Raw genomic sequence first — 14,581 nt, 5'->3', positions numbered from 1 at the left:
CATGATTTTTTTTAGGCATTACTTCAAAGATACAGGATCCTTAAGGGATTCCTTAAGAAATTCAAGAACTCCTCCAGTATTTTTTTGTGAAATTTTTGAATGAACAGCTGAAAAAATCTCTGGAGGAATCTTTGAAGGAATCACAGGAGATATTTCTAATGGAATTAGAAAACAATTTTAAAAAGAATCATTGTAGGGGTTTCTACAAGAATCCCAGAAGCAATTTCTCAAGAATTTGCTGGAGGAACACTTGGAGGAATTTCTTAAAGGTATTTCTAGGAGAATTCTACGAAGAAAAATCCAAGGAACATCTTTTGCTGATAATCATAAAGAAGTTCTTAAAACTGAAAGAGTCCCTGGAGATATTTCCAAAGAAATTCCTGAAGAAATTTCAGAAGAAATCCATGGAGGAATTACTTAAAAAAAGGTTCTCCAGTCTAATTCCTGTAAAATTCCCTGAAGGTATTTTTGAAGGAATTTCAGGAAAATTCCTGAAGGAATCTCAGGAAAATTCCTGAAGGAATCTCAGGAGGAATGTCTGAAGAAATATCTGAAGGAATAACAAGGAAAACTCCCTGGAAAAACGCTTCGTGGAACTCCAAGAAGAATTTATTGAGAAACTCTAGATGAGTTCTTGGAGAAATCCTTCAATAGAGAACCAGGAGGATTTTTTTAATATTCCTGGGGAAAAACCTTATGAGAAATTTCCAATTCAATTTGTGTAGAAATGGCTAGTAAAAATTTCTGGAAATTTTCTGAATCCGTGGAAAAAATTCTAGAGGTATCCTTGGAGGAAACGCTGGAGGAATTTCTGAGGAAATATTCAGAGGAATGCTACTGGAACACAAGAATCTCTGAATGAATTTCTGCAGGAATCCCTGGATCAATTCTCGCTAGAATCACTGGAATTAATAATGCAAGAATCTCTGCGGGAATTCTTGTTTGATTTTCTGGATGAACCCCTGAAGTAATTTCTGGAGACTTTACTGCGGGTGTTTCCAATGGAATCCTTAGGGAAATTCCCGAGGAAATCTCTGGAGGAGTTCGTGAAGAAATCCTGTATGAGTACCTGTAGAAATCACCGGAATATTTTCTAAAAAAATCGCTAGCTTACAGAATTTCTGAAACAATCTTTAAAAGAACGTCAGAATGCGAAGATGAACCAGCCTAGGGCTGGAAATCTTAATAAAGAAATTAAAACTTATGGTTTTCCTGGACAAACTTCTGATTCCTTCAGAGGGATTTTCTAAAAGACACTCTTGAAGACTTTCTGAAGTAATCCCTGGCGAAGTTTCAGAAGGAATCCATGGAAAATTTCCTTAACGAATTCTTGGATAAATTTCTGAAGAAAGTTTTAAGGGCTTATCTGAAAAATTTCTTAAAGATTCCTCTCAGCTGGAAGAATTTCTGGAAGGATCCATTGATTTTTTATTGATGAATACTGGAGTAATTTCTGAAGATATCCATAGTGCAATTTTGGAAGGAATTCATAGAAGGTTTTCTAAAGAATTCCTGCAAGAAATCTTTGGCGGAGCTTTATTATGAATCTTGGAAAAAAAAATTAAAGGGAACTCAGAAGGATGTTCTAAAGAAATTCTTCGTGAAATTTCTGGAGGAATTCTGAACTTTATAATTTCTGAAAGAAATTACTTGAAATATGTTTGAAGTAATCCGTGGGTGATTGTCCGAAAGAATCTCAGGAGAGATTTTTGGAAGAATCGCTTGAGCATTTCTTTCAGAAGCTTATGGAGCTCTGGAAGAATTTCTGTACAAGTCCATTAATGAATTTTTAAAAGAATCCCCGAAGAATTTTATAAAGAAATCTATGCAAGATTTTTTGAACGAAATCATTGGAGGATTTTTTAAAGCAATCCATGGAATGATTTCGAATGGAAGCTATTCTTTATAGAGGAGTTTTTTTTTAATTCTTTATTTCTGGATAAATCTTTAGGGAATTTCAGAGAAATTTCTGAATGAATCTATGGATTTACTGAAAGAATCCCTGAAACAATTCTTAAAGAAATTCTCAGAGAAATGATTTCATGGAAAACTTTCTAAAGGAATCACTAGAGGATTTTTTGTAGGAATCCGTGAATGGTTTTCTAAATGAATTATTTGAGAAATTTCTGGAGAAAGCTCTCGAAGAGTTTCTGAAAAAAATCTGATGAAGTTCATGGACGAATGTTTGAAAAAATCCTGCAAGATTTTCTAAAATAAACCGTTAAGATTTTTTTTGAATTTCCGAATAAATTTCCGAATGATTGCTTGATAGATTTCTTGGAAGAATTATTAAAGGAATCCCTTGAGGAATCCCTGAAGACGTTTTCGAAGGAATCCCTGAAAGAATTTCCAATAAAATATATAGAAGAATTTCTGAATACATCGGAGGAAGAATTTTTGAACTAAAACCAGGGAGTGGTTCCAATATCACAGAGGTTTTTTTTGTAAACATGAGTGCGCAAAAATAATCAATAATCAATTCGGCGGTTTTCTTATATTCAGGAGAAGCAATGTCTAAAATCATAGAGGATATTTTTTAACGTATGGAGGGAGGCATTGTAATATTCACAGGCGCAGAATATTTCGAAAAATCATTTTATTAAATTTAAGAAGGCGGAATAAAATTTTCTTTATACTGGAAAAAAGATTTTACTTACAAAATGGGAAGCAAAATATTTTAAAAAATGATTCAGGTAACTTTTCCTAAATTTATGAGGAAGCTCAAAATTTCGAGAAAATTACGTGAACATTCTTACATACAGGAGGCTCCTCAGCTCTTTCAAAATCACAAAGGATTTTTTCTTCCTCCAATGGGGGCACAAAAAAAATATCAAAAGGGAAATTTTTCCATGTGGACGCAGAAATATAAATAAAAAATCTTTAAAAAAAGTATAGGCGACTTTTTAACAATAAATAAGTAGGTAAGGTATAGTGATAATAATGATAATGATAAATGGAGAAATTTCTCCATAAAGCCTTTTTATGTTTTTAAGAGAACAAAAAATCTTAAAGTTTGAATAAAATTATGTTTGTACGAAAACATGATTGGTTATCATTTTACAAGAAGCGCATTCTTATTCTTGACTATTTTTTAATTTCCTGAAGAGCTGGTTACTCAGTGATTGACTTGGTGTAAACTTGATGACACGTGGTGCCACTGGTAATGCAAATCATATTTGTTTCTTATAAACTAAATTGTCAGTTGCATATTGATATATAAAATCTCCTGGATGCACTGATATGAAACATTATTGAATATAACAAAAAAATATTTTAGTGACGCGATCGAAAACAACATTAATTTGGAAAGTTTCGAAACTTGGATATTAAATTAACAAATACCAGTCAAATAAAACGCATGGAAAGGAAACATCCTAGAATAATATGGTATTGCAAAAAGTTTGCTGTCTGCGCAAAATAGTCTATGAAACTTATGATCAACATTGTAGCACACAGAGAATATTTTTTGGTCATGTAAAAAACAAGTAGGAATATTAAACGTCTTAAGCGCCACCATGATGCGATAGTATTTTAAAAAGCGCAATTTGTACCAACTTATGACCATGACCAACATTGTGCCACCGGCAAATAATGAACCGAATTCCATGATTTAAGCTCTTTTAATATGTACATATGTCTCTTGCCGCCAAATTACTATAACACTGGATACGCCAAATAATCACTGCCCCCCCATTATCAGGATCCTGGCTCCGCTACTGGTACCGAGTGTAGTTGCCATTGTCTAGCTCGTAGTATGTCTTTGTATTCTTGTGTGCTTTCAAGACTAACAATATGCAATAGGCCATATCCCCACCACATCTTCACCCATGACGACCATGCTGAAGGTGACGGGTTCGAGTCCCGGTCGGTCCAGGAACATTCCGTAATGGATCAGGATTTATCCCAGTGGGGACGTTACGCCAGGAAAAAAAGAAAGAGAAGAAGCATAGGCATCCAGACAAAGGTTATGTCCCTGTACCTTTTGCATCTCGATCAACCACGAGTGTCAAACCCTACCATGCTCTAGGGCGAATAGATAACTCCCCAGTCAACCAGTGATCGTATAAGATGTTGTATAAAATGTTAAAGTGGAGGCGATATGCGTACATTTGACATGCGCCTAAATGGAGGCATGCACGTATATGGTCTCCACTTTATCATCTTATGCAACATCTTATACGATTACTGGTTGTCTGGGTCGCGGAGTCCGAGAAACAACGGCCCGAGACTCGGTGACCTGTCAGCACGCTTGCAGCGACTCAGTGGCTGATATACAGCAATGTTTGACTGTTGGCATCAGCAATGTTCGACGAGACGCGCTGAAAGGATACCACGACAAGTTAACGACCACTCTCACACTGCTGTCAAAAAAACACTTGCTGATAATGGATACGTTGCTTGGTCATCTGCAAAATGTTGGCCTTATCCTGGACGAAAAGCTGAAGGTTGCCATTGTGCTGTGCAGTATGTCGCAGTCGTACCACTTTCTAGCATCAGCACTGGAGGCACGATCAGATGCTGACATAACAATGCCATTAGTAAAGTCAAAGCTTTTGGATGAATCCCACAAGCGATATGAACGTGACGATTCTACTGGTGAACGGACTTTACGCGTTTCTTCTGCAAGCAGCCCGGTCACTTTAAAACGGATTGTCGGAAGTGGCGGGCAATGAAAGCGACTGAGCACGGAACGGAATCTACAAAGAGCAGGAAATTAAGTAGCGGTCATCCGTTGTCGCATCACTCGCTTATAGTGACTTCCAAATCAACCCATTCCAAATATCCAACTCCTTGCCACCTATGGGAGAGACGGTGAGTTGCTGACCTCTTGTAAAGTAGGTGTCATATCATCACATCCTTTCTTATCCTCGTTACGGAGAAGATGGGCGTGGCCAGCAATGGTAGTTTTCATGTCTTTTTTACTTCAACCTCTGATTGGATATAGCTGTTCCTTCCCACCCAGTCAACACACGATCGCATATGATGTTGGATAGGATGCAAAAGTGGAGGCGATATACACACACTTTACACGCGGGTCAATGGAAGCAGGTACGCATATGGCCTCCACTTTAGCATCCTATTCAACATCATATAAGACTTCGTGTTAGCTGGGCAAATTGCATTCCATAAGCAATTAGAATAGCATTATTAAAGTTATAACATGACAACTTTAAGTATGCAATCTACGAATTATTCCGTTACCACGCAACGCAACGATTCCGACGACGTGTCTTGTTGTTACCACTCTGGAAAGACCCTGGTTCCAATATTGACTTAAGGTATCGCGGCCTGCTGGGTTTTGTCACCAACAGGAATTCCCCAGATTTCTGGTCATGATTACGGCAGGTCACAACCACCTCTTTTCCCAGGATAGGCTCTTCGCTTGTCACTGATCAACAACACTATTTCACTTTTAACTTTTCATTTATACTTAGGTGTGATGTGTAAGGTGTATCGTGTATTCGCGGGGTGAACGGATATGCTCCAACAAGATGGCAGTCGGTTGGCGTGTTTCACAAGGCTTGCAGTGTTTTTTCGGGCAATCGCCTGATAAGCCGGGAAATTCGGCTTGAAATTACCATAGATGAGGTCTACTTCATAGACTAATTTCAAGATCTCGATGTACCAAAGAAAACCATTAAATTTTGTGTGTCCAGTCCGGTACCCGAAAATATTCATAACCGTGTATTTTTTTCTGTGTAATTTTTTTTTTGTTGCAAATTATATTTAGCGTGTTACCACCGACGAACCGACGTGACAGTGGTGATTCAAAAGTGTCCCCCCCAAATTTAACGGTCGACCACCGAAGCAAGCGATCGTTTCTGTCAAATCAGCGCAGACGCGAACCGTTTCCTATACGAACACACGGGGGTTCGGTGTCGAGCTATCAAATCATCGCGAGCCGTTATAGAGGTGGCGATAGTGTTTGGCTATTTTTCATCATGGCGTCGCGGACAACAAATTTGAACTTATTTGTTCTAGCTGTCACGTCGGTTCGTCGGTGGTGTTACACCGATCTGACAGCTTTACGTACACATAAATTACGTAAGTGTGTACCGAGGATTGTTCACAATCTGCAACCTTAACTGCGGAAAAAATCGCGACAATGACGCCGCTGCCTGCTATGAGTCAAAGTAATAATGGGCCCCACGACATAAATATCACAAGGCAGGCTAGTAACCTATGTAAACATACATTTTGGATGTAAACATGTGACGTCATTCTAATCGTTCTTCACATGATCAAATTGATGTGGAGTACTATATCGCTTCTGAACGATTTGAATTACTTCATCAAAAAACTGTCAGTTTTCCGGAAGATATCACCTTCTAAATGTTGTACACCTTGAATGGGCCTGATTAAAGACCGAATGGGAAGTATTAGGGTGGGGTATTGCTGTTGGAGTTTTTCACTGATATTTGTATCTGATCTTCAATTTGGAAATCGATTTTTGGGAGTGGTCTACCTATCATTTTTATCTGTTATACAATTCAAATTTTAACCGAATTGTAGTTTGGCATTAAAAATTTCTCTCTACCATCTCTACTGTTTTTTTTTGCTCGGGATTAGAATTATAGGGTGATCGTACCAGATTGGCTAAAAGATCTCGGATGAGAAGATACCTACCACAGAGACTAAGAATCGGTTGCAGCGGCTTATAGCCTCTCCAGGCACTCCATCACCGACTTTTCTTTTGCTTACTGAAGGCTCACAAGTGTGGGTTATCCCCGTACGAAGTTGTCAATGAATGATCGTGCCATGGCTTATAAGGCACGCTGGACTAGCGGCAGATAGGTGGTCCCTTCCAGGGTCCACAGTCCGCACAACCTTAGTAGCCAGGCCCTCCGCTACCAGATGTGGTAGCGTTCTACACTGATGCTACAGGTAAAACCTTGAAAGCACCTGAGAACATTATAAAGTTCTCAAATGTTTTAGCACTGCGGTGCTACATCTACTCTACAATTCAGATTCGTAAGTATGCTAGGACCACACATTGCCCTAGGTACTAGGCGGGTATGGAAATGCTTTTAGTGGGCAGTGCCCACTGGGCACCCAGGAGATAATAAATTTGTTACCCCCATTCTGACCTGTCCGTTCTGCTACACCTGTGAGTCAATCATCTCTAGCCACTAGACACCTTCGCCTTGATTTGTGACGAACCTTCCTACGAAAGTGTTGTAGGGACCTGAACGTGATGGAAAGTGCGAGAGAAAAAATGCCAATCCCAGCCGGTGCGCGGTGTGATACGATAAACGTTCTGAAGGTATTTCTCTCACCTAGGCTCTGAGTACTCAGGCAGTTAGGCAGGTATGCCGGGGCGAATTGGCAATTATGTGCCATGATTAGTCTCCGGCCGTTATAGTTTTGTTTATTTCGGCACCCTTGACAACGGACGATGCCATAGGACAAGAATGCCAAGGAATGCCGGCGTGCCGGAATTGACTCCTCGTGTCTTGGTTATTGTTTTGCCGGTTCAGCAGACACACAGTGTGACCGACCGACCAACCGACCGGCTTCGTTTGTGTTATGAATGGAGGAAGGTTCCAAAATAAATCCAATATTTTTGGGGGGTTGAACTTTTATTATCTCATAGCTCTAGTATGCCTACCATATGTCTACTGTTCGGTTGGAATGTATGTACACATAAATAGGCCGATTCACAGCAAAGCAAGAGCCAAACAGTCAACGAGCATCAATTTTTGGACGAACGAGACAGGTGTTAAAAATGGAAATCAATAAAAAACAGTTCACTGGGCCATCGACAGTAGGTAAATCGCCTATTAATAGGTATAGAGAGATAGTGTCATGCAATGCAGTTTTGATTGCATGACACGGTGAAATGAGTCGCAATAAATGTAGCAGTCGTTGCACGCGACATGTTCATTGAGCTCTGACTTGATTCTAAAGGCGATGCACTCTTTAGAGAACAGTCACCAATGTAGAATATACCCACCACCTCATCTACGCAGACAGGAAAATTTTGCTCCCGAACCATCAGATTTTGGACAAGTTTATTCACATTTTTATTATGGCTTCATTACAGATTAGTTGCTTCATAAGCAGATGGTCATGGGTTCGATCCCAGCCCCGGCACTTTCATCAGTTGCTCTTTCCCCCTGAGACTAGCTGACACTGACCCTCTTCTGAGCCCATGGCTCAAGTGAACCCGGATACTTAAGCGCTGTACAAAGTGTATGTATTTACAGCTTCCAAATGGAATCGCTCACGCAGTGCCCTAGTGGACAATAGAGCTGTAAATTAGGTTAAGTGATTGAAGAATAAAAAAAAAATACAGATAAGTTGTTCAAAGCCTTTTGTTTTTCTTTTTCTTGGCGGAGCTTCCCAACTGGGCACTTTCACAATTATATGAGACACCTATTTGAAGCAGGTAAAAACAAAAACAAATATCATCAGACCGAAAAACAAAACGAAAGTGTCATACCTGGAATTCTAACCCATGTTTCTCTCGACAGTAGTCCTTAATCCGGGGGTAACATTTAGCCATTAAATTGTTTCTTTCCATGGTCGTATCTGAAATGAAGGAAATATGTTATTAAAGCAAAAATGTGCATCCTCGAAAATTGCATTCTTTTGAATATGTGTTTGCTGAAGCGCTGGAAAGTACGAATCGGAACTATATGCGAAGGATTTATGCAACTGTCTATGGTTTGTAAAAGAATGTGTTACATACATACATTTATTTGCTCAACATCACATTCAAGATAAGACATAACAATACTCGGTTTATGGCTGCCGCTCTCCATCCTTGGTCACGCCCAACACTTGCCAAGTCACGCCCCATTAGGGCAGTTCAGACTTCAAACATGTTAAAAATTCAAAGCTCCCATATGTTCATTACAATCCTTGGTACAAAACTAGAGTCCTGACAATTTTCAGCCATTTCGGTGGTGATTTTTTGGTGGCCCAAAAGCAAAATAGGTTTGTATGGGAATAACTCCGGATAATTTTCAAAAAAGATTCTCCACGCTGTAGAGCATTAACACATGGATGAAGTTATAGGCTCAAAGTCAAATTAAATTTTACAGATCTCAATGATGAATGTTATCGAAGACCGCAACTCATGTCGACTCACGAGACAGAAGTTATTAATCAATAATCATCCATGCATGTACAACAGAAGACCACAGCTTGACCGACACGCAATCGTAGTATGCGTGTTAGCTTCTTGCACATCTTGCAGTACATCGTGTATGAAGATGCACACGCGAGTGAGAATTTGTTTAATATCTTCTTCTTTTTTTGAAAAGTCTCCATAGTATTTACAAAAAAACCCATACAAACCTATTTTGCTCTTGGGCCCCCATTAAATCACCACTGCGCCTCCGAATTTCACGGCTCACGTTGTTGTCAGCCGTCAGTAAGGATCCAAGGTAGACGAATTCCTCCACCACCTCGAAAGTATCCCCGTCTATCGTAACATTACTACCCAGACGGATCCGGTCGTGTTTGGTTCCGCCTACCAGCATGTACTTTGTTTTTGAGGCATTAACCACCAGTCCGACCTTTGCTGCTTCGCGTTTCAGGCGGGTGTATAGCTCTGCCATCGTTCCAAATGTTCTGGCAATAATGTCCATGTCGTCCGCAAAGCACACAAATTGACCGGATTTTGTAAAAATCGTTCCCCGGCTGTTGAGCCCGGCTCGTCGCATCACACCTTCCAGAGCGATGTTGAAAAGAAGGCATGAGAGTCCATCACCTTTTCTCAGTCCCCGGCGAGATTCGAATGAACTGGATAGTTCACCCGAAACCCTTACGCAGTTTTGCACACCGTCCATCGTTGCTTTAATCAGTCTAGTCAGCTTCCCAGGAAAGCCGTTTTCGTCCATGATTCTTCATTAGACCTGTTCACTTTGAAACTTTTTTTCTCCGATTCTCCGTGGCACATCAAATTATCAATCCACATGCAAAAACAAGTCTTCAGTCCAAAATTGAGTCAAATTGATAAAGATTTAAAGGTGTATCAAATCAATTTTGTGTTTTTAGCCGTTTTCACAGAAATTTACTCAGAAATTCACTAAATTTCTCCGTAAAGGTGCCGAAAATACCGTTAGGATATAGTTAGAACAATACTCTACAACTTTGGCGAAGACACTACGGTGTTTAAATTGCGTATTTCGAAGTTATTCAACAATTTTAGGTAAAAAATCACGAAAAACACGATATTTTTACGATTTTAAATATTTAAGTCATGTAATTTTACATTATTTTACGTGACTAATTTGATTAGCTATTACTGCATTGTGTAACGAACATTTCGTCCATACATCGTTTTTGTGTAGGAATTCGTTTTCATTGACTAATTATCAAATGTATGCCACGTTGATACTAAAAATCGCACAGAGTTACCAGTACGAATTAAAACAAAGTTACCCATGATTAAGGACAGACTTGTTAGAATCCCAATATGGCCGCCACCATGGCCGACTTTGGCACCTACTCACGATTTTGAGGGCACAAATCTCTTCGTAAACAAAACCAGCGCACCTGAGCTTTTTATTTTAAGCTTATTACAAGTGAGCAAGAGCAGAATAATGTAATGCATTGTTGTTTGAAGCTTGCTTCTTGAGAATTGTGCTTCTGAAGTTTTGATGCTCTGTTGAACCGGGATTTCAAGACGTTTGTCCTTAAGACGCCATGCCATCGTATTGTTATGTCTTTCGATTTGAGTATCAGAAATGGCGCAGATGATAAGGCTCGAGCCTGCGGATCAGAAGGTCCCAGGTTCAAGCTCAAATATATGATAAACTTTTTTTTTCTTTGTAGCAGTTAGGATGATGAATCTGTCATGACTTACACACGCAATCTCCCAAATAATAATGATCGGGACCTGCCAATTAAGCCCATTCAAGGACTAGCTAGATATTAAGTTTACTTGTTGACAATAAATCGTGTCGACGAGATCAGCTGGGCGAAATACTGAGCATCAGTTTGATAACGATCAATTTAGCTAAAACAATTCAATACGATCTGCTTCTGGATGCAACATTTTTCATGCAACTGTGGGTGGAGCTTACTTGTATCTATCTACCCGCAAATCAACACAACTACACTGAAATAAATTTTGTTGTGAAAACTACCGATTCCATAGTAAAATTACTAACCGTACCTATGATTCTCAATCGACAACAAAATCTGTTAAGGTAACTGAAATATGCTTGAAATTACAATGCATTGTAGTAAATTCAACTAAAAGCGTAGTCGTCTCAACAACAAAACATTGTTAATTTTTCCCGGACACGCATTTTACAACACAGTGTGGTTAAAAATACAATGCTCATTTGTTAAATTAAGATTATTTTTAGTAATATTAACTGCACTGCTAGTTAAGTTGACAGTGTTTTAGTAGAATTAACTGGAAATTGTTGTCGGTTGAGAATCATAGGTACGGTTAGTAATTTTACTATGGAATCGGTAGTTTCCACAACAAAATTTATTTCAGTGTAGGTACACGATGAAGGGAAACTTCATTCTTACTATGCACTCTACGGTTACGAAACAAGGCTATGATGCCAAATTGCAATGAGATGCAGTGTGTAGTTTCATTAACTTATAGCTGGATCGAGACGCAAAAATCCTATTCCAGGACTCGAACCTTGAATCTTCGAATCGACAATCTCATGCTCAACCATATGCACCATTTTGAAACTGATGCAGATGAGACAAAGAAGTGTAATGACGTTTTAATCATGGGTAACTTTGTTTTATTTTGTGCTGGCAACTCTGTACAATTTTTAGTATCAACGTGGCAAACTTTTGATAATTAGTCAATGAAAACTTATTCCTACACTAAAATGCTGTTTGGACGAAATGTTCGTAATACATAGGAGCAATAGCTCATTAAATTAGTCACGTAAAACAATGTAAAATTACATGACTTTTACATAAAAAATCGTAAAAATGTTGTATTTTTTTCGTGATTTTTTAACGAAAATGGTTGAATAACTTTGAAATACGCAATTTAAACCGTAGTGTCTTCGGCAAAGTTGTAGAGTATTGTTCTGACTATATTTTAGCGGTGTTTTCGGTACCTTTTCGGTGCAATTTTTAATGCTCGAAAAAACACAAAATTGATTTGATACACCTCTAAACCTTTATTAATTTGGCTCATTTTTGGATTGAAGACCTGTTTTTGCATGTGGATTGATAATATGATGTGACACGGGCAGGTAAAAAAAAAAGTGAACAGGTCTATTCTTCATAGGTTGGTCTTCATTTGTAGAAACAAATGAAGTTTTTAACGTGAAATGATGATAATGGGTTGTTTTTATCGATAAACTCTAAGTAAGAACCAGGGTTCCTGATTTCCACTTTTCATATTCTTCCACATTCGAAGACAGTCAGCAGCGAACGGTTGTCGCTTTAGTTTGTGTGTTTGCTTGTCAGCGACGACTGCAAACTCCGGCGAAAGATGGGAAGCCACACTTGGAAATTACTCATTCGTCACATTCGCATCGCAAGCGATCGAGCGGTGATGCGATTCGTGAGTGATACGAGCGATGTTTTTTGTACGATTTTTTGATGTTTTCAAAAAATATTTATTATTTTTTTGCTGATCTAGCATTTCAACAACAATGTATTAAAATTGTATGCATTACATGCAGAAATTTTCTTCTAGTTATGGTAATAGCCGCTTCTATCGCTCACCAGCATTCTTCACCATTCGCCATTCATTCATTCGCTTGCAATCCAAACTGCGACGAACGGCAACGAATATCCATGTCAAGCAAATTGCGCATCGCTTCCCACTGGTAATGGGGTTGCGTGTTTGATCACGACAATCCGTTTGCTGCATCTTTCTCAATTCGCTTTAGCAAAGAGGAGTGAATATGAATGGTGTGAGGCGAATATACCGATCCTTGGTAAGAACAAAGAAATACAACTTTGGAAATAGTAGATAAATTCCCAGTTTGTTTATTGTTTTAAACAAGCGTCATATCTGCATGAGCATCCGTATCAACCAGATTCGGATTTCCTTTGTAGTGCTTTATCTGACGATAGCGATCGCCATCGATTCAATACAAATCGATATCGAAAATCTCTCACTTGTTGACCGGGATATTTCAGGAAATTTGGCCGATAAAACCCTCAAGACGAAGAGAACAAACCTGACGATAATACCGAAAGTCTTCTTAAACGACGGATATTGCATGTGCTGCAATTTGCGACCGGACGAACAATGTGTAAATTACATGGAACTAGGTTTTGTATGCCTTCCAATATTTTTGAGTTGAATTTTACACAAATGACGTATCTTTACAGGGTGCGGCAGGAAAAAATGCGAAAAGTTCAAGGCACTATTACACGCTAAATATGGAATATATATGACTATTTATCAGGCGATTGTTTTTTTGCGTGTTGGCAATTAGCATTTCTTCTGCGTCATATTTATTGATCTATGACGACATTTTATTCGCATCGGAATTATTTGAGATTGCATATTAACAGCGTAGGCCGAGTCCCGCACTTCTCGTAAAGTGTATTAAAAAGTTTATGGAGCGTAGGCTGGAACCTTTTCACCGAAATCTATGTGGCTTATGAACTCTAAACACATCGCTCATTTGTTCCATCTGATCCAACTACAAAGTACAGGGGATGGCCAAAATGTTTGGGATAGGCAACTTTTTTTTCTCCCACAAAAAAATTCAACGTGCTGTTACTTTTCATAGAGTGCATCAAAAAACCTCAAATTTTGACTGTTTGTCACCCTATTATATGTGCATCATTGGTACAAATTTGGGCTCGATTGATTAATTTTTCGCGAAGTTAGAACCGTTCGGGTAAAACACTATTTTTTGGACAACTAGTTTTTGAACTGTCATATCTCGGAAACCAGTGAACCAAATTGAATGAATTTTTTAACGTTTATCAACAATATATTGGTACTTAATACGACGTTATAAAATGTAATATTTTCTCACGGCGAATTAAGTTATACCGGGTTGAAATTTTTACCCATATAGAGGAAAATAAGTCAAATTTACAATACCTCACAAAAATTATTAAATGTGTTCTTCCTTCAATCTAAATAGGCTCTAATATATCTGATTAGAGATAATTTGAGAACAGAAGTGGAAAATCTTTGGATATCAACACGAAAATTTATTGACATTGATGTAAAAAAATTACATTTTTTCGAGAAAAATCCAAAACGTGTCAATCTATGATAACTTTGTTCTACGTTTAAAAAGTACATATGTTTTAATAGTTTGCGAAGCATTTACATGATCTTAGAGTACGTTCAAAATTTCATTCAATTCGATTCACTGGTTTCCGAGATATGACAGCTCAAAAATGAGTTGCCTAAAAAATAGTGCTTTACCCGAACGGTTCTAACTTAGCGAAATATCAATCAATCGAGCTCAAATTTGTACCAATGATGCACATATAGTAGGTTGACAAACAGTCAAAATTTGAGATTTTTTTATGCACTCTATGAAAAGCTATAAGCATGTTGAACTTTTTTGTGAGAGAAAAAAAAGTTGCCTATCCCAAACATTTTGACCATCCCCTGTATGTAATATTCTATCCTTTGCTAGAAACTACTTCAACGTAATTGCGT

General features: G+C 38.4%; 1 protein-coding gene and 1 long non-coding RNA gene across 2 annotated transcripts in view; one reads left to right on the top strand and one right to left on the bottom strand.

Moving 5' to 3' along the window:
- LOC134291353 (uncharacterized) overlaps positions 1-8,310 on the top strand; it is a 33,106-nt gene extending 24,796 nt beyond the window's left edge. Inside the window, exon 2 of the long non-coding RNA XR_009999045.1 lies at positions 8,045-8,310. This is a non-coding gene — a long non-coding RNA (uncharacterized LOC134291353). The remainder of the gene's footprint in view (positions 1-8,044) is intronic.
- LOC109417145 (NACHT and WD repeat domain-containing protein 2) overlaps positions 1-14,581 on the bottom strand; it is a 41,177-nt gene that overhangs the window by 26,210 nt on the left and 386 nt on the right. Inside the window, exon 2 of the mRNA XM_019691267.3 lies at positions 8,444-8,532. Within this exon, the coding sequence (XP_019546812.3) occupies positions 8,444-8,532 (89 nt within the window). The remainder of the gene's footprint in view (positions 1-8,443; positions 8,533-14,581) is intronic.

This window comes from Aedes albopictus, chromosome 3 (genome assembly GCF_035046485.1).
Source record: "Aedes albopictus strain Foshan chromosome 3, AalbF5, whole genome shotgun sequence".
NCBI lineage: Eukaryota > Metazoa > Arthropoda > Insecta > Diptera > Culicidae > Aedes > Aedes albopictus.
Note: the sequence above shows the minus strand (reverse complement) of the source record. Positions and strands in the feature narration are given on the sequence as shown.